This window comes from Chaetodon trifascialis, chromosome 21 (assembly GCF_039877785.1).
Source record: "Chaetodon trifascialis isolate fChaTrf1 chromosome 21, fChaTrf1.hap1, whole genome shotgun sequence".
In the NCBI taxonomy this organism is placed as follows: domain Eukaryota; kingdom Metazoa; phylum Chordata; class Actinopteri; order Chaetodontiformes; family Chaetodontidae; genus Chaetodon; species Chaetodon trifascialis.
The window spans coordinates 11,068,912-11,095,384 of NC_092076.1; the positions used below are offsets into that span (position 1 = coordinate 11,068,912).

Genomic DNA, 26,473 nt, shown 5'->3' on the forward strand with positions numbered 1-26,473 from the left:
GGATACTGACGGCACTGGGGAGTCGAATGTGGCCTCCAGCATCCGATCTTATTTTCTCCAAATAGATGAAAGTTAGACTTATGAGTCTGAACTAAAGGTCCCGCATTCTAAGACAAAAAAATGCAAAGCTGTCGTGGTGCCATGCCCAGCAGCACAGTGTCACCTGCTCTATTTATATCTCATGAGGAATTCTGGATTCAGAGACTCAGCTGCCACTTCTATTATTACTATTAGCTAATGCTGTAACAAGTGCCCAGCTATCTCCGACACTGCAGCTCCTTTATCCATTGCCTTATTGCCCAGTACTAATTATGTCCTCACTGTCAATACCACACATTCTTTAATTTCATATTGCTGAGCAGCAAAACCTGTTCGGTGCCCTAATTTATCTGGCAAGTGCATTAAAGTTAAATATTGCAACGAACCTGCAGATCATGGATGCAAGCCAGTACAGTTAAGATGATGCCACTGTAACCACCCCTACACTGCGAAAATCTGCTCTCAAAAACAAGAAAAAAGCAGTAAAATGGTGGAAATATTACTTAGAAATAGCAAAATTAACCCAGAGTAAATGACCTCGAATTATGATATTTCATCTTACTCAGGTGTCACTTTTCTGCCTGTTGTTAGACTTCCTGCCTAGCAAATTAGTTCAGATTGTTTTCCATAAGAGTACAGCTGCACGGCTTACAGGCCACAGAATGTGCTGTTAATGACAATAGCCGTCTTTCGGAAATAAGACGGTCTTTCCCGGCTCCGTGTCTTTAAGTGACAAATGTCGCTTGTCCCTCTCACTTTGCTTGTGCCGTGCAAGTCAGCAGAGACAGACTTAGTTGCATAAGCTAGGCGTGCGTACAGCTGCACCATCGCAGCACTTAACACTTGTACTGAACTGAGAACATGTATAGAGTTCACCAGTGGACGAGGGAGGGCTCGGCGGGTTAAGGCGTCACATGGTGATCCCTCAGCCTGGCCGGCGGGCGTGGCATGTTAGCGCCGTGGCAGGAGTTGGAGGCATGGGTGTTCCAGCTCACAGGGGTCTGTGCTGTAGGAGTCCCTGCACCCACAGGCCACTGACACTTCACAGATAGACAGAGGCGGAAGATAGAGGGGAGCGAGGGAGAAACCTTATCCTTCTGGGATATTGAGTTAAATGTCACTGCTCTGCATTGAGGGAGACACTGACAGGCCGACCCCTATCACAGCCCCCAAATCTCAGAGGTCAACGGCTGCACAACAGCTGAGGCCTGGAGAACGGTTGGATGAAACAGAGATGGTGACGCTGGCAGAAGGGAATAAGTGTTTCAGCAACACGTCTTGGAACAATAAAAGTTCACATCACATGAAGCTGGTGCCAAATGTTTGTAGATGTGGAACAAATTGATAGGATTCACTCCGAAGTTTAATGTTCTTACGGTTGAGCTTATACACGTTTGGATGACGTGTCGATATCTTGCTAACCGAAGTGTGGCATTAGCACACTCATCATCACACTAACCATTCTCACATTGTTTGGAATGCCAGTGAAACTGATCAGAGGGATTACATATGTGCACAAATAAAACTCAACACCTGAATCCTAATACAAAACGCATTATCTAAATGTGTTTGCAGCATAATGTTTATATCATTACATGAATGTAGCAACAGGAGTTTAGACTCCATGGCCATAATTCTGCTGAATTTTACTTAAACACTTATTAAACTAGGTGCTTCTGCGCTTGCTGATCGCCACTGTCCTCTCCAGCTTGCATAAACTGTACCTTCTGGGAAAGGAATTGCCCCTCACCAGCAGGCCAGAGGGCCGGGTCAGTGGGCCACCAGCAGCTGACTGGAAACTTGAAAGCTGCCACAAAAACAACTTCCTTTTTTAGAAATTCCCTGTGGACTAGCAGCAGAAGCTCATGTTATGAATAGGCTAATAATGTATATACTGTAAATGCTTCGTCATAGCTATGTAGCGTAGCAGTGGTAAGTTGCCCTGCAAGTACTGCAAATATCTGAGGTTGAAATGTATATAAAAATGTTCATTTATTCATTTCTTATAGACGTTAATCCCATTTATTTGGGATCACACTCACAGCACTGAGCCGTGTCCCTGCAGTATCAACATAGAAATCATACCAATGTTTCGCACATAAGTGCAGTATAAAGCAACACAATGAGCTGGCCTAAAAATGTATGTTGTTAAGCTTTTTGTTTACTTCCACACAAATGAACTGTCAGACTCACTCACTCACAGTCCATGGTGGTCCCTTGGACTGGAGACTTAAAGCCTTCATTACTGGAAGCACCCACCTTGATGGAGTGTCCTTGAGCAAGTCAGTCATATTTATCTATTTGTTATTGCCCTACATGCAAAAAAAAAGTTCATCACATATGAAGTCATAAATGAACCATCCAATGGAACAAATTTAAATTTGCAGAATTAGAGGAACATTTCGCCAGTCGCCTGTTTTACTCACTAGCTGGGATTCCTAAAGCTCACTTTAAGGTCATTCACGGTATGATGTGAGCCGTCGAGGTCCTGTAAATCATGAAGCCAGTCGTGAATCTCAGCCCTTGAGGTGCAAATGGGTGTGAATTCTAAAGGAATAACTCCTTAAATACAAAGCTGCTGTATTGATCAGCTATAAAAGATAAAAGAAGGTTGAGGTCTTGTTGTGAACACTGATATGATCAGCCGTGTTAGCGTGTTAGCATGCTGTCACTGAAGCAAAAACAGTTAAGTTACTGCAACATATCACTTTTTTATTATTAGTTAGTTAAAGTTACATTCCAGTTGGTTCAAACACATCATCAGCGTATTTCATTGTTACGTGTCGAAGTCAATATATATAGCTCTATGCAGGACCCTTGTATGCATCATTGCAGTGCAGGTGAATAGCTAGTATTTTTTCAAGGAGCAGTTTTTTGTCCAGAAATAAACTTTAGCAAAGCAACTTGTTCTGCAATAACTGCCAATAAGTGCTTTTTTAGAGCGCAGCCTATTTCAAGCTGAAACCAAATTGACGCTGCACATCAACGTAAGGCAGGAATAAATAGAATGCAGCAAAAATGTGTCCTGTGGCTGTCAGGCGTGACGAGCAGTGACCACTGCTGGTCTTACAGCAACACCTGTCAGTTTATTGATTAGCAACAGCAACTTGAATTCCTGTCTACAGTGGACTGTGCACCACCCAGCAGCCTGTTTACTGCTGTTTACTGCAGTTCAAACAAACAGTAAATCAAAACAGTCAGAGCTCAGATTTGGGTTTTATACTGAATTTTCACACTAGCATCTAAGTTTTCACTATATTAAGACTTAGGGATGAATTATTATTGTCAGAAACAAGAAATACTCAGACAAAAGAGAACAAATAATAAGGCACCAAATCCTAAATTAATGCACAGATTTAGAGTAAACGAGTAAATGAGCTAAGTAAAATAATAAATAAGCCTTATTTTCTCTGTTGAACCCTGTTCATTCTTACTTACCAATAACAAATGTCAGTGCTCTGAATTCACCACAAGAGGCCATTGTGCATCACTCAATAGCAATTTGTGGCTGGATCATCTGTTGTGCATCCACTGAAGCCCGCTGCCCTCTGCTCATAAAAAAAAAGAGAAATAAAACTTGATCCCCCCCATATCTGCAGCTGGGGCTTTTCCTCTGCGGTGCGATAGTGTGACACTCTGGCAGCCCCCCCGGCATTCCTGTCCCCCTGCGATCATTCCTCTACTACACACTCACTTTCTTCTGTCCTTTATCATTCCCATGTCTTACTTAACTTCCCATGTCTTACTTAACACTTACTTATCAGGTCTGGTGTTGCAGTACTATGAGTGGTTACTGGCTCTGCAGAGCTTTAGGTAAATGTATGCTGATGATGGTTGTGGCTGTGAGGCTGAAGTTCTCGTTTCTGGTTTGGGTGGAGAACTCAGCGTGTCAACATGTGTAACTGGTGCTGTTTTTGTGAAAATGCCAGGTAAGTCTTTTACTAAGTCATTGGTCCACCATGTCCCCTCCTCAGCCTCTTGCTGTGTGTAGTTCACTCCTCTGTCTCTGGCTCGGCCACCTTCCTCAGCAGAAACCAGTTGAGCCGTCACTCAATGCCCCCCCCTCCACCCTCTGGATGATCTCCTGTCTCACTCTCTCACCTTCTCCCTTCGTCTTATTCCACTGACCATGCATGTTCCAAAAACAGATCTCATTTTCATCCACAGTGCGACCCCCCCACCACCACCTCCCCCCAGCCCACTGCACCACCACTCTCCTGCATTACCTCCTTTCCAAATCCAAGCCTTGTCCCCAGTTCCTGTCCAAGTCCACCATCTCACCTCCTCATTGCTCCACCTCGAGCCCCACCCGGCCCCCCCAAGTCCTCCCATGCTGGAATTTGGAGGCGTGTGTCAGTGGGGTGTCCACCAATCCTGAGCCCTTTGGTGGTATAAAACCCTGAGCATGTATGCAGTTATTTGCTCTTTCTGTCAGTCCAGCACTCCTGAATTGGAGGGTGCCACACTTCTAGGTGAGGGTGGTGGACCAAAGGTAAAAACTGCAGAGAACAACAAGAAGTTAAAGAGCGCGGATAGACACGGTCAGACGGGAAATCCCTTGTCTATCCAGAAAGGATGGAGAACGCACACACAAAGATGCCGGCAGAATGCCTGGCCTACTTCGGGGTGAATGAAAACACCGGCCTCACCCCCGACCAGTTCAAGAAGAACCTGGACAAGTATGGCTACAATGGTGAGAGAGCAGGGCATCAGGGATGGGGTGGGAGGCCACATTTGCATTCAAAATATTCCACCAAGTACTTTTGCTAAGAGTCTTTTCTTGAGTCAACTCCAATGGAGTTTCCAGAGATTCTTGTTGGCCTGGGCTGGGTCGAGTTTTTTTGCATGTGGTGCTTTTTTAGAGAGGAGTTGCAACAGCTGGTAGAAATGCAGAGACATTGAGAAGCAGAGACTTTGAGGGCTTTGAAGAGCTATTTAAAGATAGCCAAAGAAGATGGCTGGAGAGCGAGAGAGACAGGTGATGGCTCAAGAAGCTTCCTGGGTGATATATGGGCCGGGCGTAACAGGAGAAATGGATAATTTTAGGCTGGGTAGAAGGGGGAGGTCCTTAGATGGATTATGGCTAAATGACCCGTGATATGATTGCTAATCAATAACCCATGGAATGGCAAATTAGACAGCAAAGGCTCTGTAACATGCTATTAAAGTTCAGTTCATAGTGATGTCTCTGTTGCCTTGGAACATTATAGCGACCTGCCATTAAACAAAACACTTTATTTGATCAAAAATGAAGGAATTCATGGACTGCAGTCAGGTTTTCTTTAGGCCCAGATTAGAAGTAATAGGAAGTTGATTCAGTATTGAACATGCTGCAATGGTATTTCTGGGTAACAGCCCCTAAAGTTGTCAAGTGTAAAGCACGCAGGGGTTTTTCAAAATTTGGAAATCAGGGAGCTCAAGGTCACATTTATCATCTTATACCAAGAAGCGTAACTGTCCTCCCAAAATTTTTGTTGAAAATGTTTCCCAGTGAGCATTTCTGTTCCAGTCATTTAAACTAACCACCTTTTCTCCTGTCTTTCTGTCTCCACACCTTTTCTCCTCCATCGCCTTTGTGTCCAAATCTAGAGCTGCCTGCTGAGGAGGGTGAGTGTTTTTGCCGCTACATTCACCAAATGTGTAAATCTGAACACCAACTTCCAGACACCAATACTCCAAAATACTACAAAACTGTCCCTCATCCACAGAAGGGGTGCACTAAAAACATGCAGGCTGCATTCTGCTGTGTGATGTCTACATGCTAACGTCTGCTGGCAGTATATGTTATATACAGATCATGATCTTCAGCAACAAATAATATGACAGACTGCAAACACTTCCTTTTGGAATTAAATGCACTTTTGCTTGCATTTGTCAGAAATGTATATTTTGTGGTATTATCCATTGATTTACATTCATTTTCTTCTTTCTATGTCTCGCTCAGGTAAGAGTATCTGGGAGCTGATTGCTGAGCAGTTCGAGGACTTGCTCGTCAGGATCCTGCTGCTGGCTGCCTGCATCTCTTTTGTAAGTAAACAAATGTTGGTAATAAAAAAAGTCAGACAGTAATTTTAAACTGTGGTTATTCTTGTCTTGGTCATTTTAAACTCAAGTGGCGGCACTAGGGTTTGTAGTACCCATCATAGCAGCAACAAATTTCACGAGACACTCACATCACGTGGGATCAAACACTTCTCCTGACCACAAATGAGTTTTCTCACATTCACATTTGGCACAATAATCTCTGGCCCCTTTAACATTCTTGAATCCCATCTTGAAACACATAATTCAATGCGTTTAGCTTTAAAACCATCAGTTATTAGTCCTACCACCCCTCCATGTGTTTTTGAGGATGACAACTTGAGAGGAGGGAGACATGGGCTTGTAGGAGGTGTATTAATTCCTATGCCCAGCTTTCACCCCTTTGGGCAGCTGTCACGATGGCCTTAGAAGGCAAATATTGAGGAGCCAGTGAGAGACGGGGGTCAGGGAAGTATAGGGGGGCTGAAGGGTAAGGGTTTATTTTAAGAAAGCCCCAAGCTGAGGAGAGAAACTGAATCCTTCGGGAAAGGTCAGGCCTGAAGGAAGGAACGAAGGACCTCCTCAGAGAGAGGCTTGAAGTGAGAAGGAGCAAGGAGTTATGGGACACTGAGATCAAGTTACTATCAATTATGTAATTATGCTATACAATATATTAGCAAAATAACTGGTTTTCACACATGTATAAAATCACCAGACATTTTTTATTTATCTGTGAAATCGTGCTAAATGCATACCAAACTATACATGCCTTTGGTACTCGCCACAATCCATGAAAAGGTCTCTTATTATTCAGACTTTACACAAGGTTATAAGGCTGTGTGGAATCTTTTCAGTCAGGCACAATGCAAATATTTACCACATTGTTAAAAGTGCATTGAAAGTACAGAAGTTCTGACATATGCGCATGCTGCTAATCAGGCCCATTGTCACTGATTTGCTCTCCACTACTCTGATCTCAGGTGCTGGCCTGGTTCGAGGAAGGTGAGGAGACCGTCACCGCTTTTGTGGAGCCCTTCGTCATCCTTCTTATCCTCATCGCTAACGCCGTTGTTGGAGTGTGGCAGGTCAGTAACCAGGCGTGGCACGTTGAGCAATGAGACATATCTATTGCAGCGATGACAGAAAGTAGACAGTTTCCAGTTACTGCTGTGTTTTCTACCCAGACGAGGTTGCTCAACCGTAACATAGTCACTTTTACAGCTCAGGAGCTCAAAATAGTTAATGTGTGCTCTGTAGCTGCTGTTACAACATAGAGTAAATCTTAAATAAACAGCATGAGTCACTCACAACAATTAGAGACGATAAATAAAATAGTTGCCATTTTAGCACTTATTTGCAGTCACCATGCAGAATTTATGTTTTGACCGCAATGATTCACATAGTGCAAGTCGTGCTATTCTACATGCATGCCATTCAGTAACTGGAACTGCTGTCATGCATCAGTTGCTATGGGAACATTTTTGTTATCACATCCCCGCCAAGTGTCAGAATCGCCTACTTTGTTGATGTTTTTCTCATTGAGAAACACAACAGAATTTGGCAACCAGTGATTAAACCAGTGATTAAAAGATTTATGTTGGGCTTCCCTGATCAAATTTTACCTCTGAACAGAGTGTGGTCTTTTCTGGATGGCATCTTCAGATGGACTAATGCACACTGGATCATAGATTTATCTCGCATCATCAGTAGGTTGTGTGTAATTGCTACATGTTACGGCATAAAGCCTGTTAGAGGACATTGCAAGTGCCAGACCAAGGTCAAAATGAGTATGGTTTACATTCAAGCAGGGATAAACAGACGCGTTGACATCAGTTTATTGATAATTGTTAGGGATGTGCATTAGGTTTCTTTCTTTCCTGATCAAGTCAGGCTTTTTAGCTGAGCCCCTTAAGTTACTTTGATTTTTTTAATGACTGTTTGTCTGTGTGTGTGCCACAGGAGCGTAATGCTGAAGATGCCATCGAGGCTCTCAAGGAGTACGAGCCTGAGATGGGCAAAGTTTACCGTTCTGACAGAAAGAGTGTGCAGATGATCAAGGCCAGGGAAATTGTCCCCGGAGATATTGTGGAGGTGTCCGGTAAGAAATGTCAAGATTGTCTCTGTTTGATGTTTGTTGTTAAAGGAGAAGTGAATTATTGACATTTCTGTTGAGGGATAGAAAGACACAAATTCACGATATGTGTGATGGCAAAACCTGGTGGCTTTTAAGGCAATGTGAGTGAGGCAGGATGAAATAGCACTGCTGTGAAAACATGCTGACTGGAGGAAAACAAAATCAGGGGTATAAATACCCTCACCAGCACCTGCTGCACCTCCTCTCCCCTCCCTGCCATTGCCCACTTCTGTTCATTTGTCAGTGTACACCTGTTCCCTCTCTCGCTTGCCGTCCCCACCCCCCACCATGTATGGCTCATTCTCATTGGGCCATGCATGTGTCAGTTTAGCTTCTGTCCCATTATGAAAACCATGGATTAAGTATAAATTTATTCTGAGCATTTGGATCCACATTTGGAAAAAAATTCTACTTTAATTTGGTGTATTTGTTTTATTATTCTTTCAGTTAGGGGCTTCATTTTATGCTGCTTACATCTATTAACACTTAAATACTATGGAGATGCAAAAATAATTAAATCTAAGAAATTTCCTGAGAAAAATGAAATCACAAATATACTCAACCACCAGATCACACCTTTACTTCATGTTTAAAGTAAAATTGATGCATTTTATTCAGTAAAAACAGGGATTCATTTTAATGATGGCTTCTCTGTGTCTCCCACAGTTGGTGACAAAGTCCCAGCTGACATCAGGATTGTTACCATCAAGTCCACCACCCTGCGTGTTGACCAGTCCATCCTTACTGGTAAGCTTTCAAGCAACCTGAAACATGACTTATGTTTTTCTGTCGTATCTGCAGTTTTGAGTAAATTTTCTGCCTTCTCTCTCAGGTGAGTCTGTCAGTGTGATCAAGCACACTGACGCTGTCCCCGACCCCAGAGCTGTCAACCAGGACAAGAAGAACATGCTTTTCTCTGTAAGTGCCTCACCAACATCAATATTTTATGCTCACCACTACAGACATTGTTTTCCTCCATTGCTCCTCACTTCATATTCCTATCACTACCTTGTCTAACTTTCTCATCCTCTCTCCTTTGTAGGGCACTAACATTGCTGCTGGCAAGGCCATTGGTATTGCTGTGGCCACTGGAGTCTCCACTGAGATCGGCAAGATCCGTGACCAGATGGCTGCCACTGAGCAGGAGAAGACCCCTCTGCAGGCAAAACTGGACGAGTTCGGTGAGCAGCTGTCCAAGGTTATCTCCCTGATCTGTGTTGCTGTCTGGGCCATCAACATTGGCCACTTCAACGACCCCGTCCATGGTGGCTCATGGATCCGTGGCGCTGTCTACTACTTCAAGATTGCCGTTGCTCTGGCTGTGGCTGCCATCCCTGAGGGTAAGAGAAACATGTCATCAAGCCAGAAAGTGAATGTTCCTTCCCACACTGCCTGTTTATCATACTCACGGTTTTCACCAATGTCTCTCAGGTCTGCCTGCTGTCATCACCACTTGTCTGGCCCTTGGTACCCGCCGTATGGCCAAGAAGAACGCTATCGTCAGAAGCCTGCCCTCTGTGGAGACCCTGGGTTGCACCTCTGTCATCTGCTCCGACAAGACTGGCACCCTCACCACCAACCAGATGTGTGTGACTAAGGTGGGTATCAAATGTTATTCACACCGAAAAGGGTAATTGTGTCACTGGCAATTTGTCTACAAAACTACTTTGGACACAACTTAAACTTTCTTTCTTTCCTCCAACACAGATGTTCATTGTCAAGACCGTTGATGGCGAACATGTTGACCTTGATGCCTTTGATATCTCTGGCTCCAAGTACACCCCTGAGGGAGAGGTGTAAGTTCAAGCTCATTGAAATCCAGCATTAGTCATAAACTGAGGTGCACATGAACCGTATGTCATTTATTTGAAATTCTTTGTCTTTCAGTTCCCAGGGAGGTTCTAAGATCAACTGCAGTGCTTACGACGGCCTTGTTGAGCTGGCTACCATCTGCGCCCTGTGCAATGACTCCTCTCTTGACTACAACGAGGTAAAGTCATAAAGACATGATGTTCTTGATATGCTGAATCCTCTTGACCTTCCGCAATTTATCCAATTCTCTTCTCTCTTTTCTCCAGGCCAAGAAGATCTATGAGAAGGTCGGTGAGGCTACCGAGACTGCCCTGTCCTGCCTGGTTGAGAAGATGAATGTGTTCAACAGCAACGTGAAGAACCTGTCCAGGATTGAGAGAGCCAATGCCTGCTGCTCTGTACGTTTCCTCCTGCATGTTGAAGATAATACTCATGCTTATTATTAATATAGCTAATTGTGAACAGTATTAGTTGAATAGGCCTTAATTGTTCCAGAGAATTACAGTTTTCAGTGTTCTATTGAGGCCAACCTGTGGTGAGGTGACTCTCTGTTTAATAAAAATCCCTTTTATCTGTGTGTCCTCCAACAGGTGATCAAGCAGCTCATGAAGAAGAATGTCACTCTGGAGTTCTCCCGTGACAGGAAGTCCATGTCTGTGTACTGCACTCCCTCCAAGGGTGATGGTGGTGCCAAGATGTTTGTGAAGGCTAGTTTCTGTCTTTTTTTCCTTCTTTTCATATCCTTTGGTCAGACAATGTGAAGCATCCAACGTAACACAAAGCAATCCTGCTGTTTTCCACAGGGTGCCCCAGAGGGTGTGATTGATAGGTGTGCATATGTGCGTGTTGGCACCACCCGCGTGCCCCTGACCAACGCCATCAAGGAGAAGATCATGGCTGTCATCAGGGACTGGGGTACCGGCCGTGACACCCTGCGTTGCCTGGCCCTGGCAACTCGTGACTCCCCACTGAAGCTGGACGAGATGAACCTTGAGGACTCAACCAAGTTTGCCGACTACGAGGTGAGAACTTCATGGACCTGGCATGGAAATGTGTGGGTACAACCCTGACTACATGTAAACACTTGGATTGAGTGACTCCATTCTCGCTTCTCTCCTCAGACTGACCTGACCTTCGTTGGCTGCGTGGGTATGCTGGATCCCCCTCGTAAGGAGGTCACTGGCTCCATCGAACTGTGCAAAGCTGCTGGAATCCGTGTCATCATGATCACTGGTTAGTATTATGGCTGGGATGGATTACCAGTACAGAAATGTGCTGTGCTGTGCTGTGCTATGCTGTGCTGTGATATGAACATGCAATTTTACATGTTATGAGAACTATAAATTATGCATTTTACATAATAATTACACAGTAATTTTTTGAAATAATTGCCATTTTGAGGCAAAATATGTTCCCTAAATGTGAAAAACAAGAACTCCATCTGTTCCCCTGTGGTGCAAAATTTGTGTTTTACACTTCTGCGACATCAGTCATTCCACTGACCCTCCACCAAACTTGTCCTTTTCCATATTTCAGGTGACAACAAGGGAACTGCTATCGCTATCTGCCGTCGCATTGGCATCTTCACAGAGGATCAGGATGTTTCTGGCAAGGCCTACACCGGACGTGAGTTTGACGATCTGCCCCTTCATGAACAGGCTGAGGCCGTGCGTAGGGCTTGCTGCTTTGCCCGTGTGGAGCCATCCCACAAGTCCAAGATTGTGGAGTACCTGCAGGGTTATGATGACATTACTGCTATGGTGAGAACCCAGCAGCATCAGATGCAACCTAAGGTTGACAGAGACATAGTTCATGTTGTGCTGTACTTGTGTGCAGTTTGATGGTAGTATAACTTTCCTCTCCTCCCACTCCAGACTGGTGATGGTGTGAACGATGCCCCTGCCCTGAAGAAGGCTGAGATTGGCATCGCCATGGGCTCTGGCACTGCCGTTGCCAAGACTGCCTCTGAGATGGTCCTGGCTGACGACAACTTCTCTTCCATTGTGGCTGCTGTTGAGGAGGGCAGAGCTATCTACAACAACATGAAGCAGTTCATCCGCTACCTCATCTCCTCCAACGTCGGTGAGGTCGTCTGGTGAGTGGTGTGACACACACTCTGATCCACACCTAATTGCCACATTTTAGCCATCTTTCTGTCTCCAGCTAACCCCAGCCTTCATTTCCTTTTTCTCTCTCTCAGTATCTTCCTGACTGCTGCTCTGGGTCTGCCCGAGGCTCTGATCCCTGTTCAGCTGCTGTGGGTCAACCTGGTGACTGACGGTCTGCCCGCCACAGCTCTGGGCTTCAACCCCCCTGATTTGGACATCATGGGCAAGCCCCCACGTTCCCCCAAGGAGCCCCTGATCTCTGGCTGGCTGTTCTTCAGATACATGGCTATTGGTGGTAAGTAGGACTGGATTTGTTCGTTCAGGTTTTGTTTAGATGCAGAAAAATACTTGCCCACACAGACATTGTTACCTTTCTCTAACAGGATACGTCGGTGCTGCCACTGTTGGTGGTGCTGCCTGGTGGTTCCTCTACGATCCCAGTGGCCCCGGTGTCAGCTACTATCAGCTGGTACGTCATTGTCTCTCTGTCATGCTGTCTCAAACATTCACATGCAGACACCGAATGACCTTACCTCTCCTCTGTGTAGTCCCACTTCATGCAGTGCCATGATGAGAATGAGGACTTCGCTGGCATCGACTGCGAGATCTTTGAGGCTTGTCCTCCCATGACCATGGCCCTGTCTGTGCTGGTCACCATCGAGATGTGCAACGCTCTCAACAGGTAATACTTCATGTCTTGGCCAGAAAAACAATTTTTGTCAGCATTACAAACTTAAAAAAAGAATCATGAATATGTCTGGTGAATCATCATCTTAAAATTTGTGCTCAGCAGTTGATGTTCTTTTTCTTTTACAAGCTTGTCTGAGAACCAGTCTCTGGTGCGCATGCCCCCATGGAGCAACTTCTGGCTGCTTGCCGCCATGTCTCTCTCCATGTCCCTGCACTTCATGATCATCTATGTTGATCCTCTTCCCGTAAGTCAGCCACCAGTACTCCCTACAGTTTGACTTAAGAGCTGTGTATGAGTAAATCCCCCAGAATAAGGAATTATGTGTCATCCTCTATGACTTGAAGTTTTTGTTGTGGTTGCTTTCGACTGCGGTTTCTGACTCCCACTGTTTTGCCCCCCCCCCCAGATGATCTTCAAGTTGACCCATCTATCCGTAGAGCAGTGGATGATGGTCTTGAAGCTTTCCTTCCCCGTCATCGGCATTGATGAGGTGCTGAAGTTTGTCGCCCGCAACTACATTGAGAGTAAGTCACCTTGTATTTTTGCTCATTCACTCAAACATATTAAAATAGTGTTAATAAAAATGTAACTTATTTCCTAAAATAATTGTTCAGGTCTCCTTTGAAAAGCTTTAACATATTTTTTAATGAATTAATGCTTTATCTTTTTTTGTTAATCACTCATTAATATTCTAACAAAGTATAATCCTTTATCCTGTGCTGTTAATTCATTTCTTTACACCATCTCTTCTTCTATCATCATTATTATTCATACTGTCTGTTTCCATCTGCCTGATCTTTCTCATCACTCCCTCCTCTCTCTTCAATCATCATTAACTCACTTAACCCTTTTTGTTGATTTCCAGGCTAAATTCAGTCCTCCCACCAACATTAGCCTGTAACTAAAGCAAGGTATTCTAATGCTATCGCTGCGTCGATGTAGTGTGTCCGTATGTTTGTGTGGTATTTGTTATGTCTCGTACGTTCCCGCTCTGATGCAGATCTGTCTTCAGTGCTAGTCTATATCATCACTCTCCATACATGTGGAACTCTGGGTTCTCCCTACTACTTTATGATACAATTGAAAATGTCACATCTGCCACAAACTGACAATGTGGCACGATGACCAATGAATGGGGAGATCTCTCTGTTCTGCTGTCTGTATCTGACGTCCTCCTCTGACCTCTCTGTTTGTTGTTTCCTCTGATGTCCTACCGGTTCATGACATGCCTCATAAGGCGAGTTCACCACTTCTGAGTTTCTGCCGTCAGCGTTGCAGCGTGTTTGTCGGGTTGTTTCTGTAGCAGGAGTGTGACCGATGCCTGTTCTGGTAGCACAGAAAAAAAAAGCATTTATGAGCAGTACATAAACATTCTATACATGTTTTATAACACACTATAATGTATGTAGATAAAATATATTTAAGTGTTTATTGATGTAGTTATCAACAGATTTATCTATCAAGGAACCATAACTTAATGCTGCTAACTTACTCTTATTCTGAATTTTATGCCAGTTGGGACAGTTGGGTGTTTGTGAAACTCCTGACTATATAAAGGATATTACTGCTTGGGAATTTTTATGTATCTTTTACACAACATCCCAACTTTTTTTGGAATAAGGGCTGTACAAGCCCATAATGAAAGACAATATAACACAGTTTTGGTTATATGAGATAAATCTTAATAGAAGTTATAATTGTTGAAAATAATGACATTAATAAACACTTACAAATGTCTTTCTATCTACTTATAATTACACTATAATGTGTTATAAACAGTCTGTGATATGTTTGCATACCACTGTGCCTGTGACTGTCATTCAGAGCTGCTCGGGCTACATTTGAATGTAATTCTTCTTATTTTACAACATTCATTAAAATGAATGAATCAAGGTGGTCCAGGTGGTTTGTCCCATGTGATGATCTTTAACAGAGGGAAAAAATTCCATCCTGTGAATGACGACCCGCTTCCCAAAAAAATTAAATGTTCTGAAAACTGAATCACACCGAGCTGGACCTTCAGTTTTGTAATGTTCAAAACTAGTTTGACTCAGGCCTGAGCTCTTTACATGAATGTCTCATGTAAACATGCCAATAATATTGTGTATTATTGACTCAAGAAGTTTGGGCCTGCATATTAAATCAAAAGCACTTCAGCTCAGTGTCCCACCACTGACACAGATTTAGTTTGCTTGCTGCTTTCATTAGATTTGATCTATGTAAAAAAAATATCTTCCGTATTTTATAGATTACATCATGCTTTCTTAGTGAGCTGAGTTCTAACACTTGGACATAGGTATGATCATGTGCTTGTCTGCAAAGATAGTTTAAGCGTCAGCCTGTTTAATTTGTCAAATGGGTCAATGTGTCAGTTTCCGTTGTTGACCAAATCATGGGTCCAAAAGTCCTTTCCCTCTCTGATATATGCCTTTTCTATTTTCCAGGTACACAAGCTATATAGAGATGTAGAGGAAGAGGATCTTAAGGGCTGGAGAGAAAGATGCAGAGAAGAGACAGAAGAGGATCAAAACTGAAGAGGGAAGCCATAGTGAGCCAAACAATAGAAGAGAGGAGAAAACACAGGAAAATGTACCAAAAAAAAACCAAAAAAAAAAAACCAACAAAACAAAAAAATCTACATAAACATAGCCTCTATATAAGGAAGGAGATTAAATTCAAATGAAGGGAAGTGTCCCTGCCGATAAAGTATTCAAATATTTAAGATTTTATTCTCAGAAATAAAGTATGTATTAAACGTGATTTTTTGTTAAACTTGGATATTCTCAGCTGTTGTGTTTTTGTGTTCTCTGTCCATTTTCATATGATTGACTTTCCAGCTCATTATTTTTATTCTAGTCTTTGTTGCTCATGTCTCGTGCAGCCTCCCTGCTTTGGCTGGGCTCTGTACAGTGTGGTGTAGGGTTGCAAAATGACTTCATATGGGCAGAAAAACCACATGCCTCCAGCTGCCAGCGCTCTCCATAGGCTCCATGAAGTCAGCAGACTCTGTTGGAGGTCTCATGACATAAAATGGGCATGTCCACTCAGTCACAACACTTTTGGTCTTATATATTGTTTACGTGATAAGCTGCAATAAAGTGATGATTACAAACTCATGCACTCGTATGGTGGAGCACATTTTTATTGATCCTCTAAACATACATTTGGATGACTGTCCTCTATCGGAGGTGCAGTGATTACAGTGTTTAACACACAGGCTCGAGAAGTGAGTGAGACACATTTGTTTTAACTCATTTGTTTTGGTTTTAAGCTCGTGTCAAACAGCGTTTCTGCCTTCTGAATGCTGCAGTGTCAGTTCATCCGTCTTTGGTTTGTGGAGCTGATCAGTTTGGAAAACTTCAAATCCGTTAGATTTTGCTCCTGAATGGCATGTTGGCTCCCTTCATTTGCTTTTCATAATCTTCATCAAACATCTTCGATTGCTCAGGTGTGAAATGATTCACCCAATCACCCACTTCACCTGTAAAGGAAGACAGAATGCAACAGTGTTAAATATATCCATCCATCCATTATCTATACCGCCTATCCCTTTCGGGGTTGCGGGGGGCTGGAGCCTATCCCAGCAACAATGGGCGAGAGGCGGGGTACACCCTGAACCAGTCGCCAGCCGATTGCAGGGTGTGTTAAATATATATATAAATCAATAACTCTGTATGTTGTACTTACAAATAACTGAGAGGGTATGCTACTGCTGCAATGATTTGATAATTGCCAATTATTTTTCTGACAGAGACAAATCAATTAATCAACTAATAATTTAAGCTATATTGAGCATGAAGGTCTCATTATTTCTTAATAAAGGGGAAAAAAGAAAAGAAGCAGAAGTAAAAGTAGGAAATCCAGCAACCTCTTGGGGGTGCTACTGTGCTGTATAATCTGAGGTTGAAGGCAAACTGTGGCAATACAATGCAATGCAATAACAGAGCAGTGAGGCCTCGCTTTGAGAAGGTTATACTGTTGATTTAACTGCATTACATTGAAATGAGATGTTCATGATACTGTGTCCACCCAGTGCAGGTGTCCTCATGTTGAAACCTGAGATCAATGTCTTTGTCAAGGAACCGGTTGATGCACCTTTTCTCATGAAGTGAGAGATGGACTGGTCAAAAATTGTTGCTGGGATGAAGGAGTAATTGGCCATCGGGTTCTCCTTCATCTTCTTAAAGGACGTGAGCTCCACAATTTTGCTGATGACCTCATCAGAGAGCGACAAGTCCAGGTATTTCATGATGCGCTCCACTTCACGCCGAGGATTCTGCGGGAGTAGACGTGATGGTTGGAGTCTGTACAACAAGCTTTGGTCATACTGGGGTCTTATGTTGGGTTCTCCTTACCTCTTTCATGTCCTCATAGAAGAGGTAAAGGATATTCCTCTTCTCTCTCTCCTCCCAGAAACCTTTCACATGGTCATACCAGGAGCCCCATGCTACTGCAGAGAACAAATTCATGCATGCATGCATTTGATAATGTTTAAATGTCGGTTGATTAGATCAGTTGAGTATCACTTTCTAACAAGGCAGCCTTTACCTTGTGTTTTATTCATGTGAATAAATCATTTACTTATTCTTATAGATCAATTATAATTCACTATTTGTTGACAGCTTGTGAAAAATCCCTCTGGCTGTGTTTCTGTAGTGAGCTCTTTAATTTGTCACGAAGACCCAGTGAGCAGTTAATCCACTTACTTTCTGGGACAGGGCTGTGGGGAGTCTGCACCAAAATCCATGTTTTAACAACTTGTTAATTTTTTACAAGTGCTGACTTGAGAAAGAAAGAAAGAAAGAAAGAAAGAAAGAAAGAAAGAAAGAAAGAAAGAAAGAATCTCAAGTATGAAAGCTTTCTTCTGACTGGCATCACCTTTGTTCTACAACAGGATGATGCTAATCCTAACTTTTAATTCTTTGCTTGCTGTGCTTTTGGATGATTTATTGCATGCCTTTTACTTTAAATTTGTGGAATATGCTGGAATTTGTGAATTTCCCTCAGGGATGAATAAAGTATCTATCAATCTATCTATCTTGTGGTCATGTGGCATACAAAGATTCTCAAAGCAAAAAGCTGTGAGGCAACATATTTGTCCTAAGGTATCATATCATGTCCTAAGGGTCACAATATTCAGCAACCACTCATGTATTAACTTTTCTTCATTCTGTTCTGAATGGCACTGTAGGTAAATGTTCCATACATAGCTAATTAGAAGCTTTGAGCAAATGTTTTACTTACACTCTCCTCGCATGAACTTGTGGATGTATCCTTCCCAGGGTCCAGGTTCAGGCTGGGTCAGGTTCATACAATCAAAGTGATAGTAGCTCACCAGGTTGTCTTTGGCATTGCGTGCCACGTAGATAGTCTATACACAAGGCCAGAAGGGACACGCCAAAGGGATTTACAACAACAACGCGGAGAATGAGTCACCTAAAGCTTTAAACCAGCTTTATGACTTTGTATTGCTCAAATCTCACAACATTTATGAAGCTTTACCTTGCACCTGTTTTCCAAAAACCCAGGTGGCACCAACTGAAAAGGAAGATGTGTCTTTATAGTTCTAGGTGGATCCATTTTCGCCAGAAGATCAAGACCTGAAAGACAAGTTCAGGTACAAGAATGTGTATGAAAGAGCTGAAACACACTTTTGGCCCATGCTATCTCAGAATTCATGTTATGCTTCCAATATGTACAGCAAGTCCCACTCTAATGCATTCAGATGGAGATACATCCAACAGCTGCTTTGTGATTTTTCACATTTTCAGTAACATTTTAATGAGAATATATGCAAAGATTAATACCACTCTCACATCTGTATGTTAAATGTGAAGCTACAGCTAGGCTGACTCTGTCCAAAGTTAACAAAATCCTCCTACTGGAACCTCTACAGCTACCTTTTAAAGCTAAATTTTCTATCCCTGTTTTTATGTACATTCTGTTCATGCTGTGAAAAGCACTTTGAGCTGGATTTCTTATATGAAAGGTAAAGTTTGCTATTATAATTTCATCTTATATGAAAGGTAGAGTTTGCTATCAAATTATTACTAGACAATTTCCAATGGGGAAATTTTGAAAGGGCCACAGGGGCTACTGCCGGTGTACGTTATGACAATGCTAACAGCTGCTAATGCAAAGCTAACATTAGCATGTCAAATAACACAAAAAGATCTGACACACCTTTATAATGCATTTAAGAATCATTTTACTGTATGTTAGCATGTTAGCATTAGCATGCTAACAATAGCATATTAGCACAACAACCTCATATCAAAGTCAAACTTGTTCAAAGGACCTCATGTTAGCGTTAGCCACAATGCTAACAGCGACCAATGCTAAGCTAACATTAGCATGTCAAGTAACACATTGAAAAGATCTCAAACACCATTAGAATGCATTCAAGAATTATTTTACCATAGGTTAGCATGTTTCAGATGAAGAAAAAGCCATTTTCTGCATCTGCACTGGTCTCACATTTAGGCTAATATTGAGAGAACGGTAGCTCCTATCAGAAAAGAACAGAGACCGTCATCATAATAAGGACTTCCTTAACGATTCGGTGTGATTTCGGTCTTCACTATCAAAGCTACAAGACTTTGCTGTACACGCTGATCACTTTCTTTTTTTGCTGGGTTCAAAATTGTGGATTTTACAGTGAGTTAAAAAATGGGTGGCTTCTGTCTCTCCTGTTTTTGATTTGTATTGGAGCCTATGGGCCAGGTCAGAGTTACTCTCCTCGCTCAGAGGCGCAGAAGTCAAACATCGTAAGTCCTATTGTTTAGCCAGGCACATTGTGAGAATCAGCACTACAACTTTGGAAAATTTCACACACGTAGAGCAATTGCCCCGTGGCCCTAATTATTATTGGAAGCTAAACTAATTGCTGCTGGCTGTAACTTTCTATTTACCATGTGAACATGAGACTGGCTGTCAATAAGGAAGTAAATAAGTCTTTTTCCTAAGGGGCAGTGATTTCCATGATAACTGATGAGCCAACTTTATGCTGCACAGCACCAAACAGTAAAGATGCAGAGTTACAAGTTAGGTAGGTAACCATTTAAGTCTTTTCAACCTGCAGATGAGTCAATCAATCAATCAATCAATCAAACTTTATTTCTATAGCACCTTTCATACATAAAAATGCAGCACAAGGTGCTTGACAAAAGATAAAAACATAACATAGCAATATAAAAGCAACTACCCCTCCCAACACACCCGCAGACATACGTCATGCACACACCCACCCGCACACAACCACACACATACACATACACATACCCACACACACCCACCCCAACGAAAATGGCAGGGCACTGAGGCATCATGAGAGGAAAAAGGAAAAGAAAACCACCTATGGGGAGCTCATCCGCACTGCGAAGGATCACCGGCCGTGGCCACAGGGAGCGCCGCCGCAACGGAGACCCCCAGCCCAGACAAACCGGGATGGACTCCACACGCAGTGCAGAGCCCCCCAGTCCTCTGGGCCTGAGGGGTCCCCAGGACGACGCCCCGGCGGGCAGACCAGACACCCCTCCCAGTGTGGATGCCCCCCTTGAGGAAGCACTGGAGCTAAAACCTAAAAGACAATAGAATTATAAGACCTAGAACTTAAAAGACAATAGAATAAAGGACCTAAAACCTAAAATTGAATAAAATAAAAGGACCTAAGAGCTAAAAGACAAAGTACTGGGATAAAACATGTCTGAGTTAAAAGAGTATAAGAAATCAATTGAAAGCTAAACTAAAAAGGTGAGTCTTGACCCTTCTTTTAAAAATATCAACAGTCTCTGCAGTCCTGATACACTCTGGCAGGCTGTTCCAAAGCTTCGGACCATAATGGCTGAATGCTGCTTCCCCGTGGGCTTTGGTCCGAACCCTTGGAACAATCAAAAAGCCGATGCCAGAGGACCTCAGGATCTGCGAGGGCTGGTATGATAAAAACAGGTCAGATAAATAAGATGGCCCAAGACCGTTAAGACACTTAAAAACTAATAAAAGCACCTTAAAGTCGATCCTGAAACACACGGGGAGCCAATGCAGCGATTCTAAAACCGGTGTAATGTGCTCCCACCCTCTGGTCCTCGTCAGCACACGTGCGGCTGAGTTTTGTAGTAATTGTAAGTTATAGATAGTCTTTTTGGGAAGACCAGAGAGCAGGGCATTACAATAATCTAGACGGCAGGAGATAAAAGCATGCATCAGCACCTCCGTGTTAGCCTGAGAGAGAAACGGGCGGACTATGGCTATATTTTTATGATGGTAAAAACCAATCTTTGTTATATTTTTAATATGAGGAATAAAACTAAGCTCAGAGTCTAAAATGACGCCCAGGTTCTTAACAGATTGTGATGGTGTAAAACCTTGTAGTTTTGGTAAAAGTGTCTCTCTCTTGCCTTCAGGACCAATAACTAAAACCTCTGTTTTATCCTGGTTGAGCTGTAGGAAGTTTTCTGCCATCCATGACTTAATGTCTAAAATACAGTTTAAAAGGTTATCAATAGGCCCCATGTCATCAGGAGACACGGCAATGTAAAGCTGTGTATCATCAGCGTAGCTATGGAAACTGATGCCGTGTCTCCTGATGACATCCCCAAGGGGAAGCATGTAAAGATTAAAAAGTACTGGACCTAAAATTGACCCTTGGGGTACCCCACATTTCATTTCATGGGTTCCGGAGGAACATGTATCCAAACTTACATAGAAACAACGGTCTGTGAGATAGGAGTAAAACCATTTAAAAACAGTACCAGAGAGGCCCACCAGGTTTCTGAGTCTATTTAAGAAAATGTGGCGATCTACTGTATCAAAGGCAGCACTTAGATCCAGTAGCACCAGGACTGTGAGTTTTTGTGAGTCCGCATTACACCTGATATCATTTAAAATCTTTAAGAGGGCTGTCTCGGTACTGTGGTTCACTGTAAAACCAGACTGATATTTCTCTAAAATGTTGTTAGTATTTAAAAAATAATTTAGTTGGTTAAAAACCAGCTTTTCTAAAATCTTACTTAAAAAGGGTAAGTTGGATACAGGTCTATAGTTATTAAGAATGCTGGGGTCTAAATTGCTCTTCTTCAGAAGGGGCTACACCACTGCCATTTTGAAGGCAGCAGGGAAGACACCCGTCTGAAGAGAGCAATTCACTATATTTAAGATTTGTTCCTCAAAGAATCCTGTTCATGTTTCAGTCCTGAGTCATGTTTCACTTGCAGTGCTAATGTAAACTTATGGCAAAAAGATTGTTTTCAACTTTTTTTTTCCACACCAGGAGAAACTGGAGTCTTCATATGCTTGAGTGTGTCACATGGCAGTTTGATGCTGAGCGAAATGTTTATGGGTTAATAGCTCATTGCCCCTGATTAAGACGGAAGACGGAAGCCTTTATGAAAACATTCCTCCACGAATTGGATTTGAGAGACACAGTCAGAACTACCTGGAGTATGCACTTGAAAGAAATATTGGGAGTTTTGGACACAAGGTGCACTTGAAGTGGATATTTGGGACAGAAGGTGCGGAGGAAAGCAACGTACAAAAATTTGAATTTCATGTGTCACAGTACACACCTGAGGGCATGGGTGGTGGGGGCACGATCTCTAGGAAAGGACTGCGGATGGGTGTGGGGGCTCGTTTGCAGGCCTCAGCATCTCCGTTGTGAAGAAGCAGGTCAACTATCTCCTGAGTCCACGTGGTTCCTTAAGAGCCCAAAATACAAATTAACACTGATTTGAATAAATGGAACGCTCTACATGTACTGAATCTCATTAGTTAAAGCAGAAATCCCATCGCATACACACAGACACGAAAAAACAAAAAGCATATTTACTGGAAAATCCTGTCTTTTCCACTCTTCACTCTTCTGCTGAACATGTTTATACTGTTTTTTAACTTCTGGTTAGATGCTCGACTTTACTTCATTTTTTCAATACTTCAAAAAGTTGAATCTAACTCCGGTTTACAGACAGCAATCTCCTGTCAGTCCCACTTTCTCTCTGGCCCTGTAACACCTTTCACCACTAGTGCCAACTGTGTGAACACAAACAGAGCTTCAATAAAAAAATTGTACACATGATGCAAAAAACGTGTCTTGTCTTGACCCGTGCAGAGATTTACCATATACAAACAAAGCATGCAGCTGTATGAGTACCTGCTTTGGGGTAGGTGGCGATGAGGAGGTCGGAGGGGTCAGGTCGAAAAGCCCAGATGTTGTCCCACTTCTCGGCGATACAGTTCATGAGAGGAATTCCTCTGACTGGGATGAGCGGGAAGCGGGTGAGGGAAGCGGTGGCTTTCTCAATGGCTGCGGTGTAGCTCAGGTCTTGCTCTTGTGACATGGCTGATGCCGTCAAAACTTCACTCAAGGAAATGAAAAATCAAAGGGCGAAATTTCAACCACTCCAGTGAGGCCAGTGCGGTGGTGTTGTCTTCTGCAGCAGCTCTTCTCTCTCCGCTGGCTTTAAGTCCTGCTCCTTTGTCAAACATTCACAGTCGATTTGCTTTTATACACAATGCGATGCAAACTCTCTTTCTGTTTGACTGCTTCGCTCACAATCACTGCGTGTACACACTGTCACTCTGTGGTTATCTCCTCTGTGTGTGCCTTGTGGTTTTCAGCCCTCCTCCAACATCAAACATCTGAATGCAAAAAAAAAATCCTTCCTGAGCTCCCAGCTGAAGCTTAAGTGCTTCAGTTACTCTTTCTCCCTCTTTCTATCTTTACAACCTGGCTGTCTGAGTGCTTGTACCAGGTTCTTGTCTGTCTGCGATCAGTGGAACTTGCACAGCCAGACCTACACTAAAGTGCCCTTATGTAACATTCCCAGTTACGTATGAATTCTACAATACTATTTACGCTGCTTCCCCTGTAATTTGAGGGGCAAGAGAGTGCCTTAGAGCAGCTCTGCGCAGCACAGAGAGGCAAACTGAATGAACATTTGAGCGCAACAAATGATTATGTTAACTGCATGTTAACGTAATCATCACCACTGTTTCGTGCTCTTTTATCACAGAAAGTTGTGTCACAGTGAGGGGCTTGAAATTAGGTCAGTGTTTTACTGTAAATAAAAATTAACTTTCTGCAGGAGACAAAGCTGAAACCTACCTTTGGACCCATTCGTCAAACCCAGTGACAGTAAAATCAATTGATCTACCAGTTGTACTTCAGTTTGCATCAGAATGCAAAGAAGAACTACTTTCTGTGTGTAGACTTGCAGCTGGGCTGTTCGCAGGGCGCTGTATGTTCAGTTCAGTCAGAAGCAGATGTAAAAAATTTGCATTCCAGGAGTTCCACATTCAATATCCTGCCAAAGGTAGAAACAATATTTTCACAGAAAATAAGCTCAGCTCGACACTCGTCTGAAACATTTAACAATAGACAGAATCCTCTTTGGAATTCAAAAGACTGCTTTTGAATATGTAAAAGTGCAGAAACCCACTGGAATTCATGAGTATATATAAACTACATGACCTTGAAAGCAACCTGAAACATTGAAATGTAGATTTGGATGTAGATTACAGGCTTCATAATTGTCCCCATGTGCATGAAGGTTTGCTAAAACACTGTGCAGGCAATCACAGCAGACAGAGCTGCAACTAAATGGTAATAAATGAAGCGGTGAAGGACAGTCATGTCAGGAAAATGCGTACAATGTACTTATAAAGCTTTAATACAGATACTCCAACCTAGTATTTTATCCCTTTTTACTCTGAACGCATACAATTTAATATTTTCATGTACATTTATTCCTCTTGCTCTTACATTCACGTTTCTATTCTTTAGTGGTATGTTTTTGTTTCATTTGTGTGACACATAATCTTCACTGAGTGACTAAAGTTAGTATCTTCTGACAGTCAAAGAGACATCGTAATAAATCTAAACATATGCATCCATTCAAAATCATGAATTTGATGACTTCAGGATTCCAACAAATCGTTTCTTGTGTAGCTGAAGGACAAACATTTTTCACAACATGTTGACTTAATCTGGGTTAACTCAGTAAAAGCTGCATGTTTGTTCAACCCCCCCCCTAAATCTGTGGTCGCATCTGGGAGCTCAGAGTTTTGCCTCGTCTTGCGTAAAGCTCCACCAGAGCAAAGGGGAAAAAAAATACTTGTCACGAAACCTCCACCGTGAAATGTGAGCATGAAGTGTGAAAGATGAGGGCATTTAACTTGCAGGGAAGATCTAACAAAAGTAATATGTAGAATTCATAATAGGGTTGTTTTGACTTATTATTTACATTTGCACTTTCTTTGATCTTATAGCATTGTCAAGTTATTAGAAAGTTTGTGAGAAAGAGTGACAGTTTGATAAATGCGAGCCCAGTTCTCTAAACTGGATAAAAGGAACATCATTCGAATGGAAGTATGGCTGACTTCATAAATGACATGGAACAAAATCAAAGAATATAAGTCAAATTCTTGTTGTGTGCTGTGACCCTCAAAGAACATTTGGTTCACCTCTGATTGGTATTCACTGCAGTCTGCAGCCTTGCAGGGTGCTGCTAATCTCATCACGGCCAGTGAGGCATACTAAGTATCTCATGACTAACCAGAATTACTGCCTCACAGTTGTGTGCATCCACCAACTAATCAAACCGCAGGTTCCACCCATGTTTGACTCATCATATTTGTAGTGAAGAATTGAATAAAGGTACTAAGTGTACTTTGGCACTTGGATAACTTTGGACGCTATCATTATATTGACATGTATGATTCCAGTGAAAAGCTTCCAGTGACAAACATGCTGTCTTCACTTGGAGGAGGACAGAGGACTGATGGAGTGCTTCATCACGTGGTGCAACAACAATCACCTGAAGCTCAGTATCAGCAAAACCAATGAGCTTGTGGTTAACTACAGTGCTTCAAATATGGATGCTGCCGCAAGGAACTACAGACTTTAAAATGTGCATGCTTCACGCACATGTTCAACCCAGCAGCACAGAAGGTGGGCACCAAAAATTAGTGTGACCAAATGTGAAACATGGTCACAGTCTCACCTTCTGTTCCTGATTATGGTGTTTTGTGTTTTTACAGAACATTATGATGTCACAGTGAAGTTGACCTCTGACCTGTTGGACATAAAATGCCATCACTTCTTTCATATTTGTGTGAAATTTTGTCCTAATTAGCTTTAACTGTCAAAATCTAATGAATTCATCCTTGAGTCCAAGTGAACATCCATGCCAGATTTTAAGAAATCTCCTCAAGGTGTTCCTGAGATACCGCATTTATGAGAATGGGACGGACGCACATACAGACAACCTGAATGCATCTTGACTCTGACCACAGCTGTCGCCAGCACAGAGGCATACAAACAGTTAAATCAGAGAATTAACGAATTTATTCATATTGTCATTGCCTGCTAGAAGCTTTATAGGCATTGTAATTATCAGTTAACTAAAGGTAAAATAACATTCAGAATGTAACTCAATCCACTTACACTCTCCTTGCATGACCTTGTCATGTTTGTGGATTACACAGACAATACAGACCTCAGGTAATCTGATGAGATGTTTGTCATTGGCATTGTGCTGTGAAACTTGATAATTCCTGTAGGAACCATTTTCTTCAGGAGATTAAGAACTAAGACATAAATGTGAGTAAATGGATATGTACATATCGAAAGGGTTGAAACACACTTCTTTTCACAAGATCAAGACCAATGAGGTC

General features: G+C 42.5%; 2 protein-coding genes across 3 annotated transcripts; one reads left to right on the forward strand and one right to left on the reverse strand.

Moving 5' to 3' along the window:
- Positions 1-4,475: 4,475 nt before the first annotated feature.
- atp2a1l (ATPase sarcoplasmic/endoplasmic reticulum Ca2+ transporting 1, like) lies at positions 4,476-15,918 on the forward strand. Of its 2 annotated transcripts, none has more exons than XM_070990239.1 (23): positions 4,476-4,732; positions 5,629-5,646; positions 5,984-6,066; positions 7,041-7,145; positions 8,020-8,158; positions 8,861-8,941; positions 9,027-9,112; positions 9,237-9,534; positions 9,626-9,792; positions 9,902-9,990; positions 10,082-10,184; positions 10,273-10,404; positions 10,597-10,713; positions 10,810-11,028; positions 11,128-11,239; positions 11,543-11,766; positions 11,881-12,101; positions 12,207-12,409; positions 12,498-12,583; positions 12,663-12,796; positions 12,932-13,049; positions 13,212-13,329; positions 15,250-15,918. In XM_070990239.1, exons 1-23 carry the CDS (start codon positions 4,615-4,617, stop codon positions 15,264-15,266), a joined length of 2,988 nt encoding a protein of 995 aa, XP_070846340.1. In that variant the 5' UTR covers positions 4,476-4,614; the 3' UTR covers positions 15,267-15,918. The 2 variants fall into 2 exon arrangements, with proteins under 2 accessions (XP_070846340.1, XP_070846342.1); XM_070990241.1 differs by lacking the exon at positions 15,250-15,918 and adding an exon at positions 13,671-13,719.
- Positions 15,919-15,931: 13 nt separating this feature from the next.
- sult1st6 (sulfotransferase family 1, cytosolic sulfotransferase 6) lies at positions 15,932-23,592 on the reverse strand. Its single transcript, XM_070990254.1, has 7 exons — positions 22,950-23,592; positions 22,369-22,497; positions 18,308-18,405; positions 18,050-18,176; positions 17,161-17,255; positions 16,901-17,081; positions 15,932-16,286 (listed from the first exon to the last, which is right to left on the reverse strand). Exons 1-7 carry the CDS (start codon positions 23,134-23,136, stop codon positions 16,174-16,176), a joined length of 930 nt encoding a protein of 309 aa, XP_070846355.1. The 5' UTR covers positions 23,137-23,592; the 3' UTR covers positions 15,932-16,173.
- Positions 23,593-26,473: the final 2,881 nt, after the last annotated feature.

Coding starts and splice junctions, on each gene's coding strand:
- atp2a1l (XM_070990239.1), top strand. CDS start 4,615: ATGGAGAACGCACACACAAAGATGCCGGCAGAATGCCTGGCCTACTTC. Junction 10,714..10,809: donor GTGCCAAGATGTTTGTGAAG/GCTAGTTTCTGT, acceptor TGTTTTCCACAG/GGTGCCCCAGAGGGTGTGAT. Junction 11,767..11,880: donor ATGATGACATTACTGCTATG/GTGAGAACCCAG, acceptor CTCCCACTCCAG/ACTGGTGATGGTGTGAACGA.
- sult1st6 (XM_070990254.1), bottom strand. CDS start 23,136: ATGTCACAAGAGCAAGACCTGAGCTACACCGCAGCCATTGAGAAAGCC. Junction 17,256..18,049: donor CAAGTTCATGCGAGGAGAGT/GTAAGTAAAACA, acceptor TGTTCTCTGCAG/TAGCATGGGGCTCCTGGTAT. Junction 17,082..17,160: donor TCTATGAGGACATGAAAGAG/GTAAGGAGAACC, acceptor CTACTCCCGCAG/AATCCTCGGCGTGAAGTGGA.